Genomic DNA, 25,938 nt, shown 5'->3' with positions numbered 1-25,938 from the left:
TTCAAGATAAAAAGCTTCTGAACAACAAAGGAAACTTTTGACAAAACTAAAAGACAACCTACAGAGTGGGAGAAGATATTTGCAATGTCTTATCAGATACAGGGCTAGTATCCAAAATCTATAAAGAACTTATCAAACTCAGGGTGCTGGGGTGGCTCAGTTGGTTAAGTGTCTGCCTTCAGCTCAGGTCACGATCCCAGGACCCTGGGATCGAGCCCTGCATTGTGTTCCCTGCTTGGCAGGGAGCCTACTTCACCCTTTCCTCCCAGCTCCTGTTTTCTCTTGCTATCTCTGTCTCTCTCTTTCTCAAATAAATAAATAAAATCTTAAAAAAAAAAAAAGAACTTACCAAACTCAACACCCAGAGAACAACAAATCCACTCAAGAAATGGGCAGAAGACATGAACAGACATTTCTCCAAAGAAGACATACAAATTGCCAACAGACAAATGAAAAAATGTTCAACATACTCGGCATCAAGGAAATACAAATAAAACCATAATAAGATATTACCTGACACACTCAGAATGGCTAAAATTAGCAACTCAGGAAACATGTTGGAGAGGATGTTGGAGAAGGGAGAACTCTCTTACACTGTTGGTGGGAATGCAACCTGGTACAGCCACTCTGGAAAACAGTATGGAGGTTCCTGAAAAAGTTAAAAATAGAGCTACCCTTTGAGCTAGCAATTGCTCTACTAGGTATTTATGGAAAAGATACAATCATAGTGATTCAAAGAGGCACATGCACCCCAATGTTTATAGCAGCAATGTCTACAATAGCCAAACTGTGGAAAGAGCCGAGGTGTCCACTGACTCATGAATGGATCAAGAAGAAGTGGTATATATATACAATGGAATATTTTCAGCCATCAAAAACAAGGCATTCATGCCCCTTGCAACAATGTTGATGATACTAGAAGGTATTATGCTAAGTGAGATAAGTCAGAGAAAGACACATAGCATAACATTTCACTCATATGTGGAATTTAAAAAACAAAACAGACGAATATAGGGGAAAGGAAGGAAAAATAAGATAAGACAAAATCAGAGAGGGAGACAAACCATAAGAGACTCTTAACTATAGGGAAGAAACTGAGGGTTGCTGGAGGGGAGGTGGGTGCAGGGATGTGGTAACTGGGTGATAGGCATTAAGGAGGGCACTTGATATAATGAACACTGGGTGTTATATGCAACTGATGAATCACTAAATTCTATCTTTGAAACTAATAATACACTAATTAATTAAATTGATTTTAAATAAAAACAAAAACAAAAACAGGCTCCCAACAAACAAAAGCCCAAGGTGGTTTCACTGGTGAGTTCTACCAAACACTTAAAGAAGAATCAATGTCAATTCTTTTCAAACTCTTCCATAAAATTAAAAAGGAGGGAACACTCAAATAAGCACAATACACAAATGTTATACACCACATTAATAGAATGAAAAATAAAAATCATAAGGTCACCTCAATAGATGCAGAAAAAGCATTTGACAGAATTCAACATCCTTTCAGGATCAAAATGATGAATAAATGGATGTAGAGGACTATACCACAGTATAATAAAAGTATGACAAGCACACAGCTAATACCATACTCAACAGTGAAAGATTGAAAACTTTCCTGCCAAGATCAGAAACAAGACAGGGTGCTCACTCTCTCCACTCCTAATTCAACATAGAACTGGAAATTTGAGGCAGAGCAATTAGGTGAGAAAAAGAAATAAAAGGAATCCAAACTGGAAAGGAAGAAGTAAAATTGTCTTTGTTTCCAGATGATGTGATATACATAGAATTTGCTAAGACTCCACCAAAACACTGTTGGAACTAATAAACAAATTTAGTAAAGTTGAAGGATACAAAATCAACACACAAAAAAATCAGTTGCATTTCTCTACACTAACAACAATCTGAAAAATAAATAAATAAAACAATTACATTATCAAAAATAATGCAATACTTAGGAATAAATTTAACCAAGGAGGTAAAAGATCTGTACATTGAAAACTACTAGACATTGATGAAAAAAATTGAGAATGGAAATAAATGGGAAAATATCCCATATTTGTGGAGGAAGAATTAATACTGTTCAAATGTCCATACTATTCAAAGTCATCTATAGATTTAATGCAATCTCTATCCAAACTCTAATGGCATTTTTCAACAGAAACAGAAATAACAATCCTAAAACTCCAAAGGTCCACAAAAGACCCCAAATAGCCAAAATCCTGAGAAAGAAGAACACAGCTGAAAGCATCACACCTCCTGATTTCAAGTTTTATTCCAAAGCTACAATAATCAAAATAACATGGTACTGGCATAAAAACAGACACATAGATGAATGGAACAGAACTAAGAGGCCAGAAATAAACCCATGCATATACACTCAGCTAGTATTTGACAAGGGGGCTAAGAATACTCAGTGGGGGAATGAATAATCTCTTCAATAAATGTTGTTAGGAAAACTGTATATTCACATGCAGAAAAAAGAAACTGGAGCCCTATCTCAGACGACTCATAAAAATTAACTCAAAATGGATTAAAGACTTAAATATAAGACCTGGGGGCACCTGGGTGGCTCAATCAGTTGAGTGATGGACTCTTGATCTCAGCCCAGGTCTTGATCTCAAGGTCTGTCTTGAGTTCAAGCCTCAGGTTGGGCTCCACATTGGGTGTGGAGCCTAGTTTAAAAAAAAAAAGAGGGGCGCCTGGGTGGCTCAGTGGTTGAGTGTCTGCCTTCGGCTCAGGTCATGATCCCAGGGTTCCGGGATCGAGCCCCACACTGGGCTCCCTGCTTGGCGGGAAGCGTGCTTCTCCCTCTCCCACTCCCTCTGCTTATGTTCCCTCTCTTGCTCTGTCTCCCTTTGTCAAATAAATAAAATCTTAAAAAAAGAAAAAGAAGAAAAAAAAGACCTGAAATTATAAAATTCATAGAAGAAAACACAGGGGATAAAGCTCCTTGATGTTGGTCTTGGCAATGATTTTAAAATATGACACTAAAAGCACAAGCAACAATAGCAAAATAAAAAAGCGCAACTACATCAAACTAAAAATCTTCTGCAATGCCCTGCAATAGAGATAATCAACAAAATGTAAGGCCACCTATGGAATGAGAAAAAATATTCTGTAACCCTCTATGTGATAAGGGGCTAATAATATCCAAAGATATAAAGAATTCATACAACTCAATAAAAAAAAACAATTGATTAAAAAATGGGCAAAGGAACTGAATAGATGTTTTTCCAAAGAAGACATCCAAATGGCCAACAAACATGAAAACGTGTTTAACATCACTAATTATCAGGAAAATTCACATCAAAACCACAAGATATCACTTCACACTTGTTAGAACTGCTATTATCAAAAGACAATACACAGGAAGAGGAGAGAAGAGAGGATGTGGAGAAAATGCAACCTTTGTATACTGTTGGTGGGAATATAAATTATTGCATCCACAATGTAGAAGAGTATGAAGGTTCCTCAAAAAAGTAAAAATAGAATTTCATATGATCCAGCAATTCCACCTCTGGGGTATATCCAAAGGAAATGAAAACACTATCTCAAAAAGATATCTGCACCCCATTCCAGCATTATTCCAGAATTATTCAATCCAGCATTATTCATAATAGTCGAGACATGGAAACAACCTTAGTGTCCATAAATGGATGAGTGGATAAGCAATATGTGTGTGTATATATATGTACACACACATATGTGTACATATATATACATATAAACACAATGGAATATTATTCAGCCATAAAAAGGAAATTCTGCCTTTTGTGTCAACATGGATGGATCTTGAGGGCCAAGTGAAGTAAGTCAGACAAAGACAAATACTGTATCATTTCGCCTGTATGCAGAATCTTAAAAAGCTGAATTCATAGAAGTAGAGAGTGGAAGGGTGGTTGGCAGGGAATGGGAGGGTGGAGGAAATAGGGAGTTGTTGGTCAAAGGATACAATCTTCCAGCTATAAAATGAATAACTTTGGGGATCTAATGTACAGTATAGTGACAATAACTGACAATATGGTATTATATACTTGCAAGTTGCTCAGAAAGTGGTCCAGTTTCATTCTTCTGCATGTGGCTGTCCAATTTTCCCAACACCATTTGTTGAAAAGATTGTCTTTTTTCCATTGGACATTCTTTTCTGCTTTGTTGAAGATTCATTGGCCATAAAGCTGAGGGTCCATTGCTTGGTTCTCTATTCTGTTCCATTCACCTATGTGTCTATTTTTGTGCCAGTACCATACTGTCTCGATGATTACAGCTTTGTAATAGAGCTTAAAGTCTGGCATTGTGATGTCACCAGCTTTCTTACACCATACACAAAGTTAAACTCAAAATGGATGAAAGGAATCCATCAAAATCCTAGAGGAGAACATAGGCAGCAAACTCTTTGATCTCAATACAGCAACTTCTTACTAGACATGTCTCCAGATGTAAGGGAAACAAAAGCAAAAATGAACTTTTGGGACTTCTTCAAGATAAAAAGCTTTTGCACAGCAAAGAAAACTTTTGACAAAACTAAAAGACAATTGACAGAATAGCAGAAGATATTTGCAAATGACTTACCAAATAAAGGGCCAGTGTCCAAAATCTATAAAGAACTTAACCAAACTCAACACCCAGAAAACAACAAATCCAGTCAAGAAATGGGCAGAAGACATGAACAGACATTTCTCCAAAGAAGACATACAAATGGCTAACAGACACATGAAAAAATGCTCAACATCACTCGGTATCAAAGAAAATACAAATCAAAACCACAATGAGATACCAACTCAAACCAGTCAGAATGGCTAAAATGATCAACTCAGGAAACAACAGATGTTGGTGAGCATGCAGAGAAAGGGAAACACTCTTATACTGTTGGTGGGGGTGCAGCCACTCTGGAAAACAGTATGGAGGTTCCTGAAAAAGTTAAAAATAGAGCTACCCTTTGAGCTAGCAATTGCACTACTAAGTATTTATCCTAAGGATACAAACATAGTGATTTGAAGGGGCACATGCACCCCAATGTTTATAGCAACAATGTCCACAATAGCTAAACTATGGAAAGAACGCAGATGTCTGTTGACAGATGAATGGATAAAAAAGTGGCATATATATATACAATGGAATATTACTCAGCCATCAAAAAGAAGGAAATCGTGCATTTGCAACGAGGTGGATGGAACTAGAGGATATTATGCTAAGCGAAATAAGTCAGTCAGAGAAAGACAAATACCATATGATTTCACTCATATGTGAAATTTAAGAAACAAAACAGATGAACATAGGGGAAGGGAAGGAAAAATAAAATAAGATAAAGACAGAGGGGGAGGCAAACCATAAGAGATTCTTAACTCTAGGGAACAATCTGAGGATTGCTCTAGGGGAGGTAGGAGGGGGGATGCGGTAATTAGGTGGTGGGCATTAAGGAAAGCACTTGATGTAATGAGCACTGGGTGTTATATGCAACTGATGAATCACTAAATTTTACCCCTGAAACTAATACTACACTATATGCTAACTAACTTGAATTTAAATAAAATTTTGAAAGGAAAAAAAAAAGAAATTTGCTAAGAGAGTAAACCTTAAATGTTACTACTACACCCTAATATTGTGGAGGGATGTTTTGCCATATATACATGTATAAAATAATCAGGTTGTACACCCTAAACTTCCATATAGATATGTCAATAATATCTCAATACAGTTAGGAAAAAAAGACAATACAATTTAAAAATCTGTAAAGGACTTGAATAGACATTTCTCCAAAGAATATATACAAATGGCTGATAATTACATGAAAAATTCCTTAATATCACTAATCACCAGGGAAATGCAAATCAAACCATGATGCGATATCATTTCATGCTCATTAAGATGACTATTATTAAAAAACAACAAAAACACAGAAAATAACAAATAATTGGTAAGAATGTAGGGAAACTGGAGTCCTTTGGCAGTGCCTGTGGGAATATAAAATGGTGTAGAAAAAGTACAATGTAGAAAAAAGTACAATGGTTCCTCAAAAAATTAAACATAGAATTACCATTATGACCCAACAATTCCACTTCCACGTACATACTCAAAAGACATGAAAGCTGAAACTTGAACAGATATTTATACACCAATATTTTATAGCAGCATTATTCACAATAGACAAAAGGTAGAAACAACTCAAATGTCTATCAAGGGAAGAATGGATTAAAAAATGTGGTATATACATACAGTGTAATATTATTCAGCCTTAAAAAGGAATGAAATTTTGATAAATACTATAACATGGATGAATCTTGAAAACCTAATGCTAAGTGAAATAAACCAGACACAAAAGTACAAATATTGTATGATTCCATCTATATGAATTACTTAGAACAGTGAATTTCTTTTTTTTTTTTTTTATTTATTTGAGAGAGAGAGAATGAGAGACAGAGAACATAAGAGGGAGGAGGGTCAGAGGGAGAAGCAGACTCCCTGCCGAGCAGGGAGCCCGATGTGGGACTCGATCCCAGGACCCTGGGATCATGACCTGAGCCGAAGGCAGACGCTTAATGACTGAGCCACCCAGGCGCCCGAGAAAACTAAGTGTATTATAAAAATAACATAAAGCAAGTTTACAGTAGAACACTATTAAAAATCATTCAGTAATATCCGAACTGGGAAATCCTGGTATGAAAGCTCTTTCCAGGGGTCCTTGGAGAAGACCTGATCCCATGTCTTTGGGGAAGAAAAAATATATATATTATAAATTATACATATAGTTTGTTTTGTTTCTTAAAAATCAAGGATATTTTAAAACTCTCTGAAAGGATGAAAGTAGATGGCTTAGCATAGTTCTCAATGGCCAAAGGGTGACAATTTGGAATGAAAAAGAGCACTAATTATCCTCAAAAGGGGAAAAGTTTAAGAAAAATATGAAGTCCTTCTAATGCAGAAAAGGGAAGACCATAATAGAAGAACCTAATGTTTATTAACTTTAGTAAGCACTATGGAGTCTGTGGGAGTCCTATTCTTGGTTCAGGGTATATGTCGCAATGAAACATAGATCCACCTTTGTTTCTACATAATAGGGGAAGAATTGACTAAGGGAACTCTGATGGCCAGAAACTGACAGGAAAGGTCAGGACTACACCACCAACACTGGGAGAGGGGACACCTGGGGTCATGCATGCTGCATCAGTCAGCAGGTAGAAAAACTCTTCAAATGCAAGTAATGGGCTCATCCAAAGGCAGTGGAAGATCCTCTCCGGGGGAGGGGACATCAGTGGAAACCTCTTGACTCTGGGGTGAGGCAATCTCAAGGTGACTATAAAGAAGGTTGATGGGTTATGACAAAGACAGCCCAAACCAACGTGGGACACCCTATGTCTAGGGTCTTTTTGGACGTGGGGACAGGGAGGGAGCCAACCAGGCAAAAGAAAGTCATGGCCTTTGCCGTTTGCCCTAACCCAGACCTCTTTCTGGCCTCAGTTCAAGCCTGGACTGGGCGACCCTCTGTCCTTCCTTCCATCACTCACTGCCTGCATTCACCCCTGTTGTGTGGGATCAGCCCCTTACTACCACCCCCATCTCCAGCCCCCTCCCCCCACCTCCACCTCCGAGGAATCGGCACCTTCCTCAACACCAGCTGTGTGCTCCCGCCCCTCTCCCCCCCACACCCCTTCCTCCACTTGGCACTGCTCCCAGAGCCATCCAAGGGTTACTTAATCCATACTTTATTCCTTTCCCCTAGCATGCCGGCCCTCTGTCCTCGGCCCAGCGGGGAGACAGTTCCCACAATATTTCTGCTCTCCCAAGACTGCTGCAGGGCAAAGGGACAGCAGACCTCACACAGCGAGTAGCCGTAAAGGAAGCGCCTTGTTTGTTCCCATAAATAATATAATCCGGTCCAAGGAAGGCACTCTGTAAAGAAGGTTCTGTAAGACTCTGCCCTGCATCCCGAGATTGGCCAGCTCCTTCTTCCAAGCCAGCTCTGAATCCTGCGTAGGAATCGAGACTAGGCCCCGTGTGACGGAGCCCTTCCGAGACGGTTGGGGTTAAATCTGCCTGGATCCTACGAGCTGCGGAGATCATCAGGCGACGCACACCTGCGCGCTCTAAGGCTTTCAGATCACTGCGCAGGCATGCGGTCGGAAGCCGGGGAAGACCACTGCGCCGCTGTACGTCACAGCAGCACCCGCAGCTGGGCCTGAGGGATGCAAAACCACAGCCTTACGGGGAGACAGGGACAGAGACGGGAAGAAATACTAACAAAGCGAGACCCACCGAGGTCCGGGTGGCACCGAGGCTACAGTTCTCCGGGAGCAGCCACCACCCAGGCCCAGCGCAGCAGACAAGCTCCGGGCCCCGCCCCTACCCCGAGGCCCTCCCGCGGCTTAACCCTTGCCTGCCCGCCTCCTGCCACAGCAGCCCGCCCCTCCAAGCCTCGGCGAGCGGGCGCGGGCCCTCCTTCTCCTCCACCCCGCGGGGGCGCGCGGCGCCAGGAGCTGACCGTGGTGCTGAGCTCGGCGCGCGGCTTGGCTCGGGCGCGGCTCCCGGCCTTGCCAAGGCCGCGTATTGCGACACTCCCGGCCACCAGGGGTAAGTCGCGAGGATTTAGACTTGGGGAGAAGGGGGATGATTTGGGAATTTTTGTGCGTTCTTTCGCGCGATGGACAGGCTTAGTGGAGGAACCAGCGTCTGCACCCTCTCCACCCCACAGTGTCCTGCGCGGATGATGGGAGTCTGGGGTCTGGGGGCGACGACCCTTTTAGGTCTGGGCTAAGGAAGGGGAGAGACCCCTTGTGCGCGGATGGCTGGGAAAAGAACAGATAAGACTGGAGACCCATTTTCTTTCAGCCGGGCAGCCCAGGAACACCTAGAGGAGGTGGGCCAGAACCTTTGCTCCCCAAAGGGCCCTTTGTCTCTCCAACGTGGGGGTTGGGTAAATTGGTGATGTTCTCACTGCAAATTCTATTTCTGCTTCATTCCCCACCCCACACCCACCCCATAACACGAGGCTTTCTCTCCCCACAATAGCCTTCACTCCATCAATCCTGAAGGTTTTGGCTTAGACAAGGCACACTCTACAGAGATAAACTATTGCCCCTACATAGCCTCCCACTCTGACCCCAGTGTCCAGGAAGTTCCTTGGTGGGGCTCCCCTCTGAGGCCTCTGCTTTCTTATCACCATTCACCTCTTTGTAATTCAAGGCTTGTGGTTTTACTGGATGTTGGGGGCGGGGCAGGGAAAAGCATGGCAAATGCCAAAACTATTAGTCAAAATTTTTATATCTCCAAACCACTTCTATTATATATGTGTACCTGCAAGGTTATTTGCTCTGTGATATACCAAATCGCTTTCATGTTAAAAAAGGAAAGAAGCTCACAGAATTACGTTCCCAAAGGGAAAAGAAAATCCTAGGCAGTCGAGCTAAAGTTATTCATCTTGTAGAAAAGCAGCCAGTAGAATTACTTCATATTCTCAATTTGCAATAAATTCATATGCAAGTGCACACTCTGTGTAAGGCACTGAGAGGAAAGGTTAGCATACATGGAAAGTCTCTGTCACTACTTACTCTCCACTAGGCCCTGCTCTGACTCCTAATCTGCCTTCTTGCCTCCACTCTTGAGCCTGCTTTCCATCCTCATTTACAACTGATCTATTAAAACTGAAAACTGGCCCCTGTTACTCACCCTTGATGGCTGTCCCTCCATGGTTCATAGCATAAAAGCCAAGACCCAACTTGTGGCCTCAGGCCTGGTGCCGTCTGCCCTGCCGATCTCCAGACCTCATCCCACTGGCTTGCTGCTCTGGCCATCTGGGCCTGCTTTCAGAGCTTTAAATATTCTTCATCTTTTGCTCTGCAAGGCCTTTCTGAGGGATGTTCCCTCTGCCTGGAATATGCTTCCCACATCTTTTGCCTGGTTGTCTGCAGCTGTCTTCTAGATTGGTTTAAATTCCACATCCCTGAATCAGAGTTGATTAAATAAATACATGGTGTGGTCCCTGTTCTCATGGAATTTGGAAGTTAATTTTAGAGATGCAAGACTCAGTCCAAGGTCTTGGTGTCACTGAGACCCTTCTCAGAGAATGATGTGCAAAACTATAGAATTAAAAATGTCAGATTCTGCATCCTATTTAGGAAACTTAGATGTAAATATATGGCTAAAATGTCTCAAAAACATAAATATTTCATTTAAATAAGCAGTGGCTCACTGTCAACCACAGTTGGAGTCCTGAATCTTAGAGAATTTTTCAACCTCACGGGGGAGTAAGAAGACCAAACAAACACCAGAATGAGGAGTCAGTGATCACTGAGTGCTACAGACAAGAAGGCACTAAACCAGGGAAGGGACAGGGCTACTTTGTCCTTTGGGGAAGGATGTGGCACATGGTAGAGGATTCCCTCTCAGGTTTCATGCTGAGCTCCACTGGAGGGGTCTTTAGCCAGAGGGTTACAAAGCAGAATGTGCATTTTTCAGATGGGAACCCGGACATATTTGGCCTCTGCCCTCAAGCAATGACAGTGTCAGCATCTGGCTGTCCAGATAAATTCCATTCTGTCCCTGAGAACTGTCATGGAAGGTGACTGCTCAGCTTTTCTCCAGTTGGGCAGCAGGCCCTCTGACCCCCCAGGAAGATCCCACCCATGTCATATACAGGACCCACATTTCTAAAGAGTCAGGCTCTGATAAAATATTTTAATGTAGGGCGCCTGGGTGGCTCAGTTGGTTAAGCGACTGCCTTCGGCTCAGGTCATGATCCTGGAGTCCTGGGATCGAGTCCCGCATTGGGCTCCCTGCTCGGCAGGGGGTCTGCTTCTCCCTCTGACCCTCCTCCCTCTCATGCTCTCTGTCTCTCATTCTCTCTGTCTCAAATAAATAAATAAAATCTTTAAAAAAAAAAAGAAAAAAAATATTTTAATGTAGAATCTGCACTGAACATACACTGAATTTCACATAATTGCTCCAGTATTTTGCAAGTCTCTCAATCATTATTCTGAGTCTTAGTGCTTATTGCCCTATCAATGTGCCAAAGTGTTAAATGAACTCAGGAAACAGAGTTGGCAACATTAGTGACACTGAGTCCAGCCATCTGTAGAAATGATTGTTATTTTGAGACATCAGTTTTCAAGTTCAAAATATAGTGAAATATCCAGTTCTTCGTGATTTTAAATCAGTTAACTGAATTCAGGATTAAGAAATCAGTTTTATTTATAGAGATCAATATCAGGTAAACCATCTTAGTTCTTATAGTTGCAATTTCTGCTTACAGTGAAGTAATCTTTGTCATGCTCACTTCAAGTTATTTCTAAGAGTATGGTAATAAAAAGGTTTTTTAAAACATAGAAAAGAGATCTCATAATAAATAATCTCTAAAATTTCTTGTCATAGAAATTATCTTCAATTATAATTTTTCTAAATTTGTGTGAGCCATACTTTGATTTTGATCACCATTTTCATTGTGCTTTCCAAAATTCTTCATAAAAACACATTTATTATTTGATTTTTAAATTTCCCATGAAGAGGAGTTTGGGCTATTGGTTTATAGAATGTCTACTGTGGTTAAGAGCACATGATTGGAATCAGATGGGCTTGGTTTCAAATCTTAGTTCTGTCGCTTACCACATGTGCAACCTGGGCCAATCTATTGACTTTTCCGGACCTTAATTTCTCCTTTATAAAATGGAGGTTACAGTAGTATGTCTCATAAGGTTATACGCCAAGCTATCACCTGGTTAGGTAGATGCAACCAAGACTCAAATCTGGGTTCTTCAACTCCAAAGTCCTGATAGTAACCACTATGCTGTGTATAGTAAAACCCATCAGACCTGGGGAAGAACTTATCTAGGCCACAAAGGACTGTGGGGAATGACAATGGGATCTGCAGATATAGGGTAGGAAAGGCTTGGGCACATTCCACCTCACAGGAAGCAGAAAGGCAGCTTGAAGCACTGTCCCACTGTCTAGGATGCTGTCACCAAGAGCTGAGCTGCCACCAGAGCCAAGTCTGGTCTGTGGTTTTCCCTGGCACAGTGCTGACTCCTCCTATCCTCCAGCCAGAAGTCCCACGTGTCCCTCTGCAGGGGAGGAAGCACTGCCTATAGGTGGGAGTAGGGTGGAGGCTGGTCAGCTTGCCCCTGTGAGCCCCCGAAATGGCAGCCTTGTCACCCCTTCTCATCTTCTTCAGCTTTAATGTTGTCAACTGGGCTGTGAGGCAGCCCCTCTGCTCACCTCCAGGTCCTCATGGCTAAGCATTTGAGAGACTCCAGAACTGACCTGGATAGCTCATATCTGTCAAGCAGTTTTCTGAAGGTAGCTGCAAAGCTTTGTGGGCAGTAGATCTGAAAGGCATGCAGGCTGACAGAGCCACTTGCTTTTATACCCACTGCATCCCTCCCTCACAGACTGCGAACTGTGGGGGAGTGAATTCAGGTGCTCCTTATTAAGCAAGTCCCTATGGAGAGTCAAAGAAACCCAACTCTCTCCTCTGATCTTTCCTTGGCCAAACTGACAGGATGGACTGGCAGGTTGCTCACCACCAAGGAGAGGAAGAGCTGCTGGAACAGGCTGAGCTGTGAGCTGGGTGCCTGTGAGGATACAGAGAGGGAGAATCCAGGGAAGTTCACAGGTGTTGCTCTTGGGCATCACCTTCTTTTGGTCCACTCTTGTAGGTCTCTAAACTCGCCCCAAAGGCAACATGTTTAAAACCTTAGAGTCTTGCTTCTGTCTCAAACCAGCTCTTAGCACAGGCCCCTTCCTTGCCTTCACTCAGTTTCTACTTCCTCACCTTTTCCCAATTCTGGGTCAGTATTTACTGCTTCCTCATTGTTGATGACTTCTCTTTCTTTATTCAGTTGCTGGGTCCTAGCGTTTCTGCCTTTGAAAGGCCCTATAACTTCACCTCTTTTTTGTGACTTATGACAACAGCTTCCATCTGGATCTTGTCTTCACATACTCAACCCACTTTAGTTGCCTTTTGTGAATCTTCTCTGCTCAAAATTTCTCTCCTAATTTATTCTGTCCTTCACTCAGATATCAGATAAATGGTCTTAGACCACCAACTTTATTATGCCACTGTTTCTACCCACGCACTCACTCAGAAGACTTTTATAGCTTTTCATTGACCTCAGAGGAAGGCCACACTCCCCAGTTATGAAAAAATGGTCAAGATAACACTCTTACTGTCTTCCCCCTCCCACACCCAGGACAGACATCAGTAATCAATCCCAACACCCTTTCCCATTGGACTCAGACTGGGATCCATATGTGGCACTGTGGATGGCACTCCAGGCATCAACACCTCTCAGGATGTGCACAGAAAGTGATACCTGCCTGCTCTCCAGCCCATCATTGCTGTGTCTATCTAACCTGCCTGGTCCTGGCCTAATGCCTGACTCCTCACTTTTGCCTTCTACCATGATGCTGTCTCTCTTCTCGGTGCTCAAACCCAGCATGCACCATTAGATGCTTTGTTGTGCCTTGCCCTGATGGCCTCTGTGTAGACTGAGTCTTGCCTCCTCAGACAGATGCAGTAGCCCTGGAGGGCAGTGTTTGTGTCTTCCCTTCCAACTGATGAGCACCTGCGTCCATCCCAAAAGGCAAGCTTAGGTTTCCCTTTGAGCTTTGTCTCTTAGATGAAGGCAGGAACTTATTTATTGAATCCTCTGCTCCACCACTCAGAAAGGCTGTGATACTTTCCCTGTAAGGATGTGGTGCTATTTGTAGAATGCCTGGGCCTGGAAATGGGAATCTGACTTGGCCAGATAAACTCTGAGAGGATGCTTGGTTGAGTTGAGAGATCACAGACACAAGAGCACCAGACTCTAGTCTGCTCTCAATTTGGCTCCTACTCTGTGACTTTAAGCATGTGACTTAACTTCTCTAATATCAGTTTTCTGTGGAGCAGTGGGTAGCCCTTAACTTCTCTAATATCAGTTTTCTGTGGAGCAGTGGGTAGCCCTGGAGCAGTGAGCATGGGTGAGGCCATTCTCATCTCCCTCTCCCTGCCTCTGTGGAGGATCCAGGTTTAGATGTCAGAGCTCAGCTCCAAAGCCACTGTGTAAGCAGAGTGCCATAGGCGTACATCTTGGATACTAAGTGCCTCCTACTTTCCTTCACAGCAGCCTGGGGCCCTGGCAGCATGGAGCTGAAGAGAGGAAAGACCTTCATCAAATCCAGCCTGCAGATTTCCCATGAGAAAGCCCCAGATCCAGCAGCCGCCACTCTGGCCAGGGAGGATGCAAGTCCCTTGTCAGTCTCACCAGGAGGGCAACAGAAACCCCAGAGTGAAAGGGCCCCGCAGGTTAGTCCCAGCGCCCAAGGATATGACAGATGCTCCAACAAGGAAGCAGAGCCAGAACCTGAGGTGGGGGCTGCAGCCTTTTGTGGGGCCACCTTCAAACTGGTACGAAAGAGCAAGACTCATGACAATGTGCCTGGGGCTGGCAGGGCGAGCACAACCACAGGGCAGCTGGTGGGCAGTGCAAGCTTCCCAGGGCCCCCCAGCAGCCAGCGCATGATTGATTACCGCCACTTTGTGCCCCAGATGCCCTTTGTGCCCGCTGTGGCCAAGAGCATCCCAAGGAAGAGGATCTCCCTGAAACGACCTAAGAAGTGCTTTCGGAACCTATTCCACATTCGCAGAAACAAGACTGAGAACTTGGCCTCACTGGTGACCAAGGGGGAGAGCCTGTCTTCCCCTGGGGGCCCATCAGAGGCTAGCGGGCAGACAGGCAAAGCCTTCTTCCCCTTAGGTGAGGGACTGGGGCCCGACAGCCTGTTCCAGGACCTATCTGACAATGAGCTCCTGCCTGACTCTTCTGTTGACCTCTGCAGGGCCCTATGTGAGGATGTGGCCTCACTCAAGAGTTTTGACTCTCTCACGGGCTGTGGGGAGATCTTTGCAGATGAAAGTTCAGTGCCATCCCTGGAACTGAATGAGGGCCCAGAGAGCCCAACCCAGGTATCACAGGCCCTTGAAAGCAAGGTTCTTAGGGGCCCTTTCCAGGGCAGTGTGGAACAGCCGGCATCACCTGCCCAAAACGAGTTGTCTGACTTTGCCAAGTTCTGGGACAGTGTGAATCACTCTGTGAAGCAGCAGCACCGTGCCCTACTGGGGCCATGGCTGGGGGGTCCCCAGGGCACAGACACAGACCGGCCCAGGCTGGATGCAGCTGGGCTTGCTGAGCTACCCCTGTGTCCCTGTAGGGACCCCCACAGTGGCTCCAAAGCCAGCTCCATAGACACAGGTACCCCTAAGAGTGAGCAGCCAGAATCCGTGTCCACGAGTGATGAGGGCTACTATGACTCATTTTCACCTGGCCTTGAGGAGGACAAGAAGGAGGCTTCAAGTCCAGGCACACCAGCAGCCTTCCCCCGGGACAGCTACAGTGGAGATGCCCTCTACGAGCTCTTCTATGACCCCAGCGAGGGCCCTGTTGGCCCAAGCCTGGATGATGACCTATGTGTGTCTGAGAGTCTGTCAGGGCCAGCCCTAGGAGCACCACTGTCCATGTGCAGCTTCCATGTGGGGGCAGAGGAGAACTTGGCCCCAGCACCAGGCCCAGACCTGCTCAGCCAGGGCTTTTTGCAAAGCTCCTGGAAGGGCAAGGAGTGCCTGCTAAAACTCTGTGACACCGAGCTTGCCATCACCATGGGCATTATCAACTGGCTTCGCCGTGGCCCTGAACTCCGCACCCCACCTGCCTCAGCCCCTGGAGAAACTGCAACCTCACCCAGGGGACAGGCAGAGAAGGTGGGAGCTGGCTCCGAGAAAAAGGGCCCACATCCAGTGAAGCTGGAGGGCAGGGGGGCTAGGGCTTCAGATGCAGGTAGGACCGCTGTGGGCTCAGCACCCAGCAGGCGGGAGCTGTGGGCACATTCGGGTCCCAAGGGCCTGCTTGCTGGAGAAAGCAAGGTCCTAGGAGGGCCCGAGCAGGGAACCAGCACTCTGTCCAGGGACCCATCTCTGGAGTGTGTGCAGGTCTCTGGAGAAGGAAAGATGCAAGGCTGCCATGAAGGCTTGTTCTCCTCTGTGGGGTCTGCAGCCTCTGCAACAAAAGACACCTCTAGCAAAAATAAGGTCCCAAACCCTTGGCCTGGCTTCCAGGAGCCCAGGCCTCCTGGGAATCTGGAGTGTTTCCAAGGTCCCTGGAGGCCAGGTCCTGGCGGAAGCACCCTCAATGTAGAGCCCACCCTGACAGGCTGTGTGGCCCAGGTTGCAGCCCTGCACATCCACCCAGACTGCCAGCCCCCTACGACACAGTCCCCAAGGCAGGACACAAGCAGTGAGTTCTGTAGGCACCCTCAGGCCAGAGGCTCTGATATTCTCCAGCAGAAACAGACTAACAGCTTCCCTAGCATGCCGATTGTGTGTGGCCTGCCCTCCCTGGCTAGTCCACTCCACAGCCCACAGGACCAGAGGTGCCCAGGCCACGTCCTGGGCCTTAGCCAGCTCAGGGTGGAGCCCACCAGGATGGATGCCCAGGCTCATCATGCCTCTATGGATGACCAGCCCCTGCAGCTCAGTTCAAGGGCTGTGGAGCAGGTGATACATAGGGGCCAGCTAGATTTGTAGCCCCTCTTGGCCCTACTATCCAGCTGAGCCCCTGGGGCCAACTGCCAGGAATCCTAGACATCACCTCCAACAGCCAGTACAAGTGAGCCCCCTCTGCAAGTGCCCCAGAAAGTTGCTACAGTTTCCTGGCCCATGAAGGCCTCCTCTGCAACCAACCGGAAATAGGAGCCCCCAGACCAGCATGGCTGAGCCTCACCTATAGCATGGGGCCTCACTCACCAGAAACTGTGTCTTTGTGGCCACATTCAAGAGAACCTAACACCCAAATCTCCACCCTTTGTCCCTGATGTAAGGATTGTTGGTGGGTGGGGGTAGCAGGACACAGGCAAGTGGAGCAAAGCATTTTAATGTGGAACAGCCATGCCTGAACCAGCTCAGCCAGACCAGGTACTGGGCAGCCCAAGGCCAAGGACAGCTGCACAGCTGCTGTTGCTCTCAAAGTGTGCCTCACTGATTTCCCCACAAAGAAATGAAGACTTGAATCCCAGTTGGCTGTGAAGTGGCCACACCTGGCTTCTCATACAGCATGTTAGAGAGAGGAGCTCAGGCTTGAAACTGATGGGAAGATAACAGTACATCTTATAAATGGGAAGTAGAGGGAGCCAAGAAGTCTGCATAGGGCTTGAGAAAAATAAATGTGTAGTCTAAGGCTTATGGGTGGGAGGCAGAGTGGGAGACAGGCAGGATGGGGTGCTGTGGATGAGCTCAGGAATGTCCACTGGCCCCACACCAGCCTGCTCTCTACCCCCAGGACAAGTAGCCACAATGTACTGGGGCCCTGAAGGACTTCTTGTGGGAATGAGAAGCAGGACCAGCCTCATCTCATTAAGGCCTTTAATCAGCAGACAACAACCCTGCCAGGGCTAGACCCTGCAGACCTTAGTCAATGGGTGTTAGTGAATTCTCTATTACAAATCAGACCAGTAATTTTCCCCAGCTCCTCTAAATGAAGCCAAGGATGTTCTCAGGGCAGAAGCTGATTGATTGTCCACAACTCTGCCATTCTCGCCCCTCCACATGGTCAGCATCTTTGCCTCCCCCTTCAGGAAAACTTACCTTGGAATGGAGCTATAACTCTCATCTTCCTGAAAGCCACAACAACATGCACAGTACCAAATATTCAGAATCGTGGAGGGGAAAGGTGGCCCGCAGCCTCAGGAAGGGCAAGAGTCAGGACGTCAGGCACAGTGACAGACCATGCCTCGAGTTTCTCTATGATTAGATCCTACCTCACCCGACATGCTGCAGTGAGATGCGAAGGATGGTATGCCACAGACATGAAACTGTTTCTAGAGGAAAGGTCATCGTAGAAAGGGGTAGGTCAGATGGTGGGGGAGAAATTCCAGCCAGAGGGATGCTGTCTGACAGCTGACCACAGGCTGGTGCCTCTCCTGATTGAGGCTTCATTTCAGACTAGAAAAGGCTCTGTAGCCCTTGTTAACAACTGTTTACTTGGGCCTACTGTGTGCTCCTATAGGCTCCTGACCAGGCCCATTCCTGGAACACTGAGGGAAGGTCAGGGCCAGTCTTCCTGGAAAACCACACGTGATTCCCCCTCCCAGGACTTCCACAAATGATTAGCATTATAGAGCTGTGCCAGGAGCAGGTTATACATGGAATAGTTTACCTCATCCCTGTATCAGCCTGAATGCAGTTGTCTTCATTTTTCATTTTTCAGATACGGAGACCAAGGCACAAAGTGCTGATATGACTTGCCCATGAACACACGCAGCTAGTATGTGGGGTCGATGAGGTTTGAATCCCATCCATTGGCTCCTAAGGCCCAGCTCTTCACGAGGCTATAGAAGTTCTCTTGCTGAGCTCCTGCAGTGAACTCTTTCAAAGCCTTCACTACTCCCTTCTTCCAGGGCACCCTCTGGGTACCAGCTGCCTGTCTCCCTGTAAGCAACCTGAGTGCCTGAGGGCAGGGGCATCCCTCATTTAATCATGGTCCTTATCACTTTGTACGGCACCTGAGCAGAGCAAGGGCTCAGTACATATTTACTTGTTGAAAGAATGAAATATCAAAAGGTTCCTCATGGTTTTCTGATATCTTATTGAATGTGAGCCTGTGTCTGAAGAGTGGCAGAGTTGTTTTTACCTTGCAGGAGTTCTGAGGGAGTGTTTCCTTGATGTGACATGGTGACTGGTGGGGAGAATCCAGCCAGTCCCAAGAGTGCTGATAAAGGTAGAAACCAAGGAGGTCCAGGACCCAGAGGTTATGGTGAAGGTAGTCTGCAGTGACCTAGCAACAGAGCAGCAGAGAAAAGGAACTGAGGTCATGCCTGCCTGAGAGGAACCACCAGCGCAGTGGCTCTCACTATGGGAAGCATCTTAAGCAATCCTGACACCCTAGAAATTTTCATTCTCTGCAATGTGGTGGGAGATTACAGCAGTGGCCTACCAGGTACCTTGCTGAGAGAACAGAGGAGGGCCTTCCCTTTCTCTTGTGTCCAGTGGGTCTGAGGAAGCCTCAGACCATCTCTTTCTACATCCCACCTCTTGGGATGCCCTCCCCTGCAAGAGGGGTACAGGCAGTGCCAGTCTGATGGGGCATGTTCTTCAGGTGACCCACTGAGAGGAAAGAATGGAACTGCTGGGCCAGCTCCTGGGATAAGTGCCTAGCCCGGTGCTGGGAGTAGCAGAGGCCTATGGGGTATTTTCAGAATTCTGGTCATTTCTAACCCTCTCATTTATACATGGCTATAGAAATTATAGGAGGTTGTTTCTCCCATATAAAGTAAAACTCCAGCTCATAGATGTCTCACAGAGTCTAAGTGACTCCCCAGGGTCACACAGTGACAAGCAGAGGACTGGGGTACACCCTAAGGCCTGTGCACTGTGCCTTTCAATCTTCCAGCCTTCCAAGGTTGCACTGGATACTGAGAGGTGCTGGGAGGGGGCCAGGCAACCTCCCAGCCTGCCCTAATGGTGGGGGTGGCCTGAGCCTATAGTAGGGTGGCCTGGGGTGCACCAGGAAGGCTGGACAGAGATCAGGAGGGAGGCGCTGAAAAGGGGTAAAGGCCAGCACATGCTGAGGAAGACCCAGTGAACTACATTGGGGGGGGGGAACATCTTACCTTTCCTGGTTTCTTATTTTATTTTATTTTACTTTTTATGGAATTGGGATAAATACAGGATACAAAACTCAAAAGACACAGAAAACAATAAAAAGTGAGTCTCCTTCCTTCTTTTATCCTTCTGTTGTTTTGATTACAAAACTAATTCCCATTTACTACAACCAATCCAAACTATGTGAAGTGCTGAGCCTCCATTTCCCTGACCTTCTCAAACACTAGATGTGTCTTCAGACCCTTTTTGCATCTGTGACATAAACAAACACGAACTTTAATCCTTTTTACTGCACAGCGCATAAATCAATTAACATATAGTGTATCATTAGTTTCAGAGATAGAGTTTAGTGATTCATCAGTTGCATATAACACCCACTACTCATTACATCACATGCCCTCCTAATGATTATCACCCAGTTACCCCATCCTCCCACCCACCTCCCCTCTGCAACTCTGTTTGTTCTCTATATTTAATTGTCTTATGGTTTGCCTTCCTCTCTTTTTTACCTTATTTTATTTTTCCTTCCCTTCTATGTTCACGTGTTTTGTTTCTTAAATTCCACATATGAGTGAAATCATATGGTATTTGTCTTTCTCTGACTGACTTATTTCACTTAAGCATCTACCTTCAACTCAGGTCATGATCCCGGGGTCCTGGGATGGAGCCAGCATCTGGCTCACTGCTCATTGGAGAGTCTGGCTTCTCCCTCTCCCTCTGCCCCTCCCCACTCTGCTCCTGCCTGCTGTCATTCTCTCTCTCTCTCTCAGACATCTTCTTAGCAGGTACCAGCAGCAAGCAGTTTCTCCATTCTCTTGAACACCTCCACAACAGTCTCCTGTAGGTAACAATTAATTTAAACATTCTCCTATGGATATTCAAGTTATTTTGATTTTTGCTGTTACAAACAATGCTGTGCTCACTTCTTTATTCCCTAAATCCTCTTTATTAAAGTCCTCTTAAAAACTGTAAAAATGAAAATAATGAGAAGATGCATTTTAAAAATGAACAACACATCCTGTTTCCTGTACCCACCCAAGGCCCAACTGTCCTGAGGCTCTGATGTTAATGCCCTAGGCTCCATGGTGATAGGGACATATCACCCACACCCATATTTGGGAGGGGAAAGGTGGTTTTGTTGTTGTTGTTATATGTAAGACCTTGAAAATTGTCATTCCTATCCTTACAATAAGAAAAACCTGGACAAACAAAATGAATGACTTTTCTTGATCCATCATAAAACAGGGCAAATAACTTCCTTGAAACATGGAGAAACAGGTGCATTCAGAGAAATACAACAACCAAGACCTGGAGCAGAAGCTGCAAAATGACAAAAACTGGTAGGAAGAGTTAAAAAGTAATTTTGACAAGCTCTTGCAGGGTGAGTAAGAAGCTGGGGGGTTGGACAGTAAAGGGGGGCATATGCTTTCATAGCCCTTTCCTCTAGGAACCACATCAAGTTTTCAGGGTGAAGATAGGCATGGCAGAGGGGATGGAAAAGTAGCTACTGTAAAACCCTCCAGACCCTTCTCCTAGCAGGTCTACCTCACAGGGGAGGGACTTCTCCAGAGGGCTATTCTGAAACTTTTCCAAGCTGAAGGAAGGGAGTTCCACAAACTCCAGTCCTTTCCAACCTTCCTGTCTCATGTAAGAGTGAGTAAGTGAATAAGTAAATACATAAGGTAAGGTATAGTCATTTGGGAGGGGACTGCAAGAAAATAGACTGGAAACAGAAAGTCTTTTGAAGGTTTAACCCCACCCCTGAGGCACAAGCCCAAAAATTACTGAGACTTATTTCGAAGCTTAAGAGATAAGGGAACATCCTTTTCTTTCCCACCCTACCCACTCACCCTACCACAACACTAATAGCATCCAGTAATAATAACAGTGGGTTACAACTAAAAGAGCTGCAAGACAAAGATTCCATCTAAGGACCAGAACAAAGGGAAGCCAGAAAAAGAAGGAAAAGGAGGAAGAGGAAAAGGAGAAGAAGGAAGAGGAGGAGGAGGAGAAGACAGTGACAATGGAGAAGAAGGAAAAGGAGGAGGGGGGAGGAGAAGGAGGGATGTATAGATATCCCTCCTCTAAATATACTAGAGTAATATGAAGCCTTTGGTGCCTAGCTATGACAAATATTAAAACCGACTAACTCTTAGCCAGATTAGTTAATTCCTTACACTAAAAGTCTATTTCCCTCAGTACCTATTACCCTATACAACATGTCCAGCTTTCAACAAAAATTTATAAAGTTGGCTAAAGTCAAGAAGAAACAAAGTCAGAAGGACAAAGCTATCATCAGAACCAGACTCAAAGATGTTGGAATTATCAAATAAGTATTATAAGTATTGTTAATATGTTAAGAGCTCTAATGAGAAAAAGTAGACAAGATGCAATAACCCGTGGTAACATAAACTTAAAGAATTGTAAGAAAGAAATCAAAATAAAATGCTAGAAATAAAAAATACTGTAACAGAAATGAAGAATTAGACGGGCTCATTGGCAGGTTCAACATGGCTGAATAAAGAGTCCATAAATTAAAAAGGAAGAAAGATCTCAAGTCAATAACCTGATTTTACACCTTAAGAAATTAGAAAAAGAAGAGAAAACTAACTCAAAGTCAGCAGAAGGAAGGAGATAATAAAGCTTAAAATAGATATAAATAAAATGGAGAATAGATAAATAATAGAAAAAGTCAATTTGGTTCTTTGAAAAGATTAACCAAATTGACAAATCTCTAGTTAGGTCGGAAACAAAAAGAATACTCAAAGTACTAAAATCAGAAATGGAAGTAGGATAGAAGGAACATACCTCAACATCATAAAGGCCATATATGAAAGACTCACAGCTAGTATGATCCTTAGTGGACAAAAACTGAGAGTTTCCCCTGAGGTCAGGAACATGACAGGGATGTCCACACTGTTGTTCAACATAGTTCTGGAAGTCCTAGCCTCAGCAATCAGACAACAAAAAGAAATAAAAGACATCCAAGTTGGCAAAGAAGTCAAACTTTCCTTCTTCATAGACAATATGATACTCTATGTAGAAAACCTGAAAGACTCCACCAAAAAATTGCTAGAACTGATACAGGAATTCAGCAAAGTGGTAAGATATAAAATCAACATACAGCAATCTGTTGCATTTCTATGCACCAGTAGTGAAGCAACAGAAAGAGAAATAAAGGAATCTATCCCATTTACAATTGTACCAAAAATCATAAGATACCTGGGAATAAACCTAACCAAAGCAGTAAAGGATCTGTACTCTGAAAACTATAGAACACTTAGGAAAGAAGCTGAGGAAGACACAAAAAAATGGAAAAACATTCCATGCTCATAAATTGAAAGAACAAATGTTAAAATGCCTATGCTACCCAAAGCAATCTACACATTCAATGCAATCCCTATCAAAATACCATTGGCATTTTTCACAGAGCTGGAACAAACAATTCTAAAATTTGTTTGGACCCTGAATTGCTAAAGGAATGTTGAAAAAGAAAACCAAAACTGGAGGCATCACAATTCCAGACTTCAAGCTGTATTACCGAACTATAATCAACAAGACAGTATGGTCCTGGCACAAAAACAGACACATAGGCCAATGGAACAGAATAGAGAACCCAAAAATGGATCTACAACTTTATGGCCAACTAAACTTCAAAGCAGGAAAGAATATCCTATGGAAAAAAGACAGTTCCTTCAACAAATGGTGTTGGGAAAACTGGACAGTGACATGCAGAAGAATGAGACTGGACCACTTTCTTACACTCTACACAAAAGTAAATTCAAAATGGATGAAAGACCTAAATGTAAGACAGGAATCCATCAAAATCCTAGAGGAGAAAGCAGGCAGCAACCTCTTTGATCTCAACACAGCAACTTCTTACTAGACATGTCATCAGAGGCAAGGGATGCAGAAGTAAAAATGAACTATTGGGATTTCTTCAGGATAAAAAAACTTCTACACAGAGAAGGAAAAAATCAACAAAACTAAAAGGCAGCCCACAGAATGGGAGAAGATATTTGCAAATGACCTTTCAGATAAAGGACTACTATCCAAAATCTATAAAGAACTTATCAAACTTAACACCCCAAAAAACCAATAATCTAGTTAAGAAATGGTCAGAAGACATGAATAGACACTTTTCCAAAGAAGACATCCAGATGACTAACAGACACATGAAAAGATGTTCCACATCACTTGACATCAGGGAAATAAAACTCAAAACCACAAAGAGAAATCACCTCACACCTGTCAGAATGGCTAAAACGATCAACTCAGGAAGCAGCAGATGTTGGCAAGCATGTGGAGAAAGGGGAACACTCTTACACTGTTGGTGGGAGTGCAAACTGGTGCAGCCTCTCTGGAAAACAGTATAGAGGTTCCTCAAAAAGTTAAAAATGAAGCTACCCTATGACCCAGCAATTGTGCTACCAGGTATTTATCCAAAGGATACAAACATAGTGATTCAAAGGGGTATGTGTACCCCAATATTTATGGCAGCAATGTCCACAATAGCCAAAACATGGAAAGATCCCTGATGTCCATCGACCGATGAATGGATAAAGAAGATGTGGCACATATATATAATGGAATATTACTCGGTGATCAAAAAGCATGAAATCTTGCCATTTGCAATGAGGTGGGTGGAACTAGAGAATATTAGGCTAAACGAAATAAGTCAGTTAGAGAAAGACAAATACCATATGATTTCACTCATATGTGGAATTTAAGAAACAAAACACATGAGCATAGGGCAAGGAAAGGAAAAATAAAATAAGATAAAAACAGAGAGGGAGGCAAGCCATAAGAGACTTAAATATAGAGAACAAACAGAGGGTTGCTGGAGGGGGGTCGGTGGGGGATGGACTAAATGGGTGATGGTCATAAGGAGGGCACTTGTTGGGGTGAGTACTGGGTGTTATGTGTAAGTGATGAATCAATAAATTGTACTCCTGAAATCAATACTATATGTTAACTAACTTGAATTTTAATTTTTAAAAAAGAGAGAAAGAAAATTCTCCCTGACTAAAAAAAGAGAGAGAGAGAAAAGAAAGTAGGGATATTACTGCCATTTTACAAAAATAAAAAAGTTTATAAAAGAATGCTATGAACATTTATATATCAACAAACTGGACAACCTAAATAAAATGGACAAATTCCTAGAAACATACATCTACCAAAACCAGGTTATAAAGAGACTAAAAAAACAAAGCAATAGAACAGATCAATGAAACCAGCAGTTGGTTCATTGAAAACATCAACAAAAAAATGATAAAGCTTAGAAAGACTCATCAAAAAAAAAGGTGAAGATTCAATAAATACAATCAGAAATAAAGGAGAAATAACTGACACTACAGAAATACAAAGGATTATAAGAGAATAGTATGAAAAATTATATGCCAGCAAATTGGACAACCTAGAAGAAATGGATAAATTCCTAGAAACTTATAACTTTCCAAAACTGAGTCAGGAAGAAATAGAAAATTTGAACAGGCCAATTACTAGCAATGAAATTGAATCAGTAATTAAAAAAAAAAACCCAAGAAAACAAAACAAAACCCTCTGAAATAATAAAACTCCAGGACCAGATAGCTTCACAAATGGATTCTACCAAACATTTAAAGAATAATTCATACCTATTCTTCTCAAACTATTCCAAAAAATGGAAAAGGAAGGAAAGCCTCCAAATTTATTCTATGAGGTCGACATTACCCTGATACCAAAACCAGATAAAAACACTACAAAAAAGAATACTATAGGTCAATGTCTCTGATGAACATAAACGCAAAAATCCTCAACAAAATATTAGCAAACCAAATCCAACAATACATTTAAAAAATCATTCACCATGATCAAGTGGGATTTATTCTAGGGATGCAAAGGGGTTCAATATTCACAAATCATCACATCAACAAGAGAAAGGATCATATCAATAGATGCAGAAAAATCATTTGACAAAATATGACATTCAGTCATGATAAAAGCTCTCATAAAGCAGGTTTAGAGGGCACATACCTCAATATAATAAAGGCCACATATGAAAAACCCACAAATAACATACTCAATGGTGAAAAACTGAGAGCTTTTCCTCTAAGATGAGGAATAAGACAGGGATGTCCACTATCATAACTTTTTTTAAAAGATTTTATTTATTTTAGAGAGAGAGAGGCGAGCAGGGGGAGTAGCAGAGGGAGAGGGACAAGCTGACTCTGCACTGAGCACAGAGCCTGACACGGGCTCAAACCCATGATGCTGAGACCCTGACCTGAGCTGAAGCCAAGAGACAGATGCTCAACCAACCAAGCCATGCA

The 25,938-nt window shown here is 43.8% G+C and overlaps 1 protein-coding gene across 1 annotated transcript; it reads left to right on the top strand.

The window, feature by feature from the left end:
• The first annotated feature begins 8,083 nt into the window (after nt 1–8,083).
• On the top strand, nt 8,084–19,923 carry AMER3 (APC membrane recruitment protein 3). Its single transcript, XM_031042143.2, has 2 exons — nt 8,084–8,574; nt 14,100–19,923. The coding sequence occupies exons 1-2, from the start codon at nt 8,190–8,192 to the stop codon at nt 16,553–16,555; spliced, it is 2,841 nt and encodes a 946-aa protein (XP_030898003.2). The 5' UTR covers nt 8,084–8,189; the 3' UTR covers nt 16,556–19,923.
• Nucleotides 19,924–25,938: the final 6,015 nt, after the last annotated feature.

The sequence above is a fragment of the Leptonychotes weddellii genome, chromosome 3 (genome assembly GCF_054177405.1).
Source record: "Leptonychotes weddellii isolate Sample4059 chromosome 3, ASM5417740v2, whole genome shotgun sequence".
Taxonomy (NCBI): domain Eukaryota; kingdom Metazoa; phylum Chordata; class Mammalia; order Carnivora; family Phocidae; genus Leptonychotes; species Leptonychotes weddellii.
The sequence above is the reverse complement of the archived record's forward strand: the minus strand, read 5'-3'. Positions and strand labels throughout refer to the sequence as shown.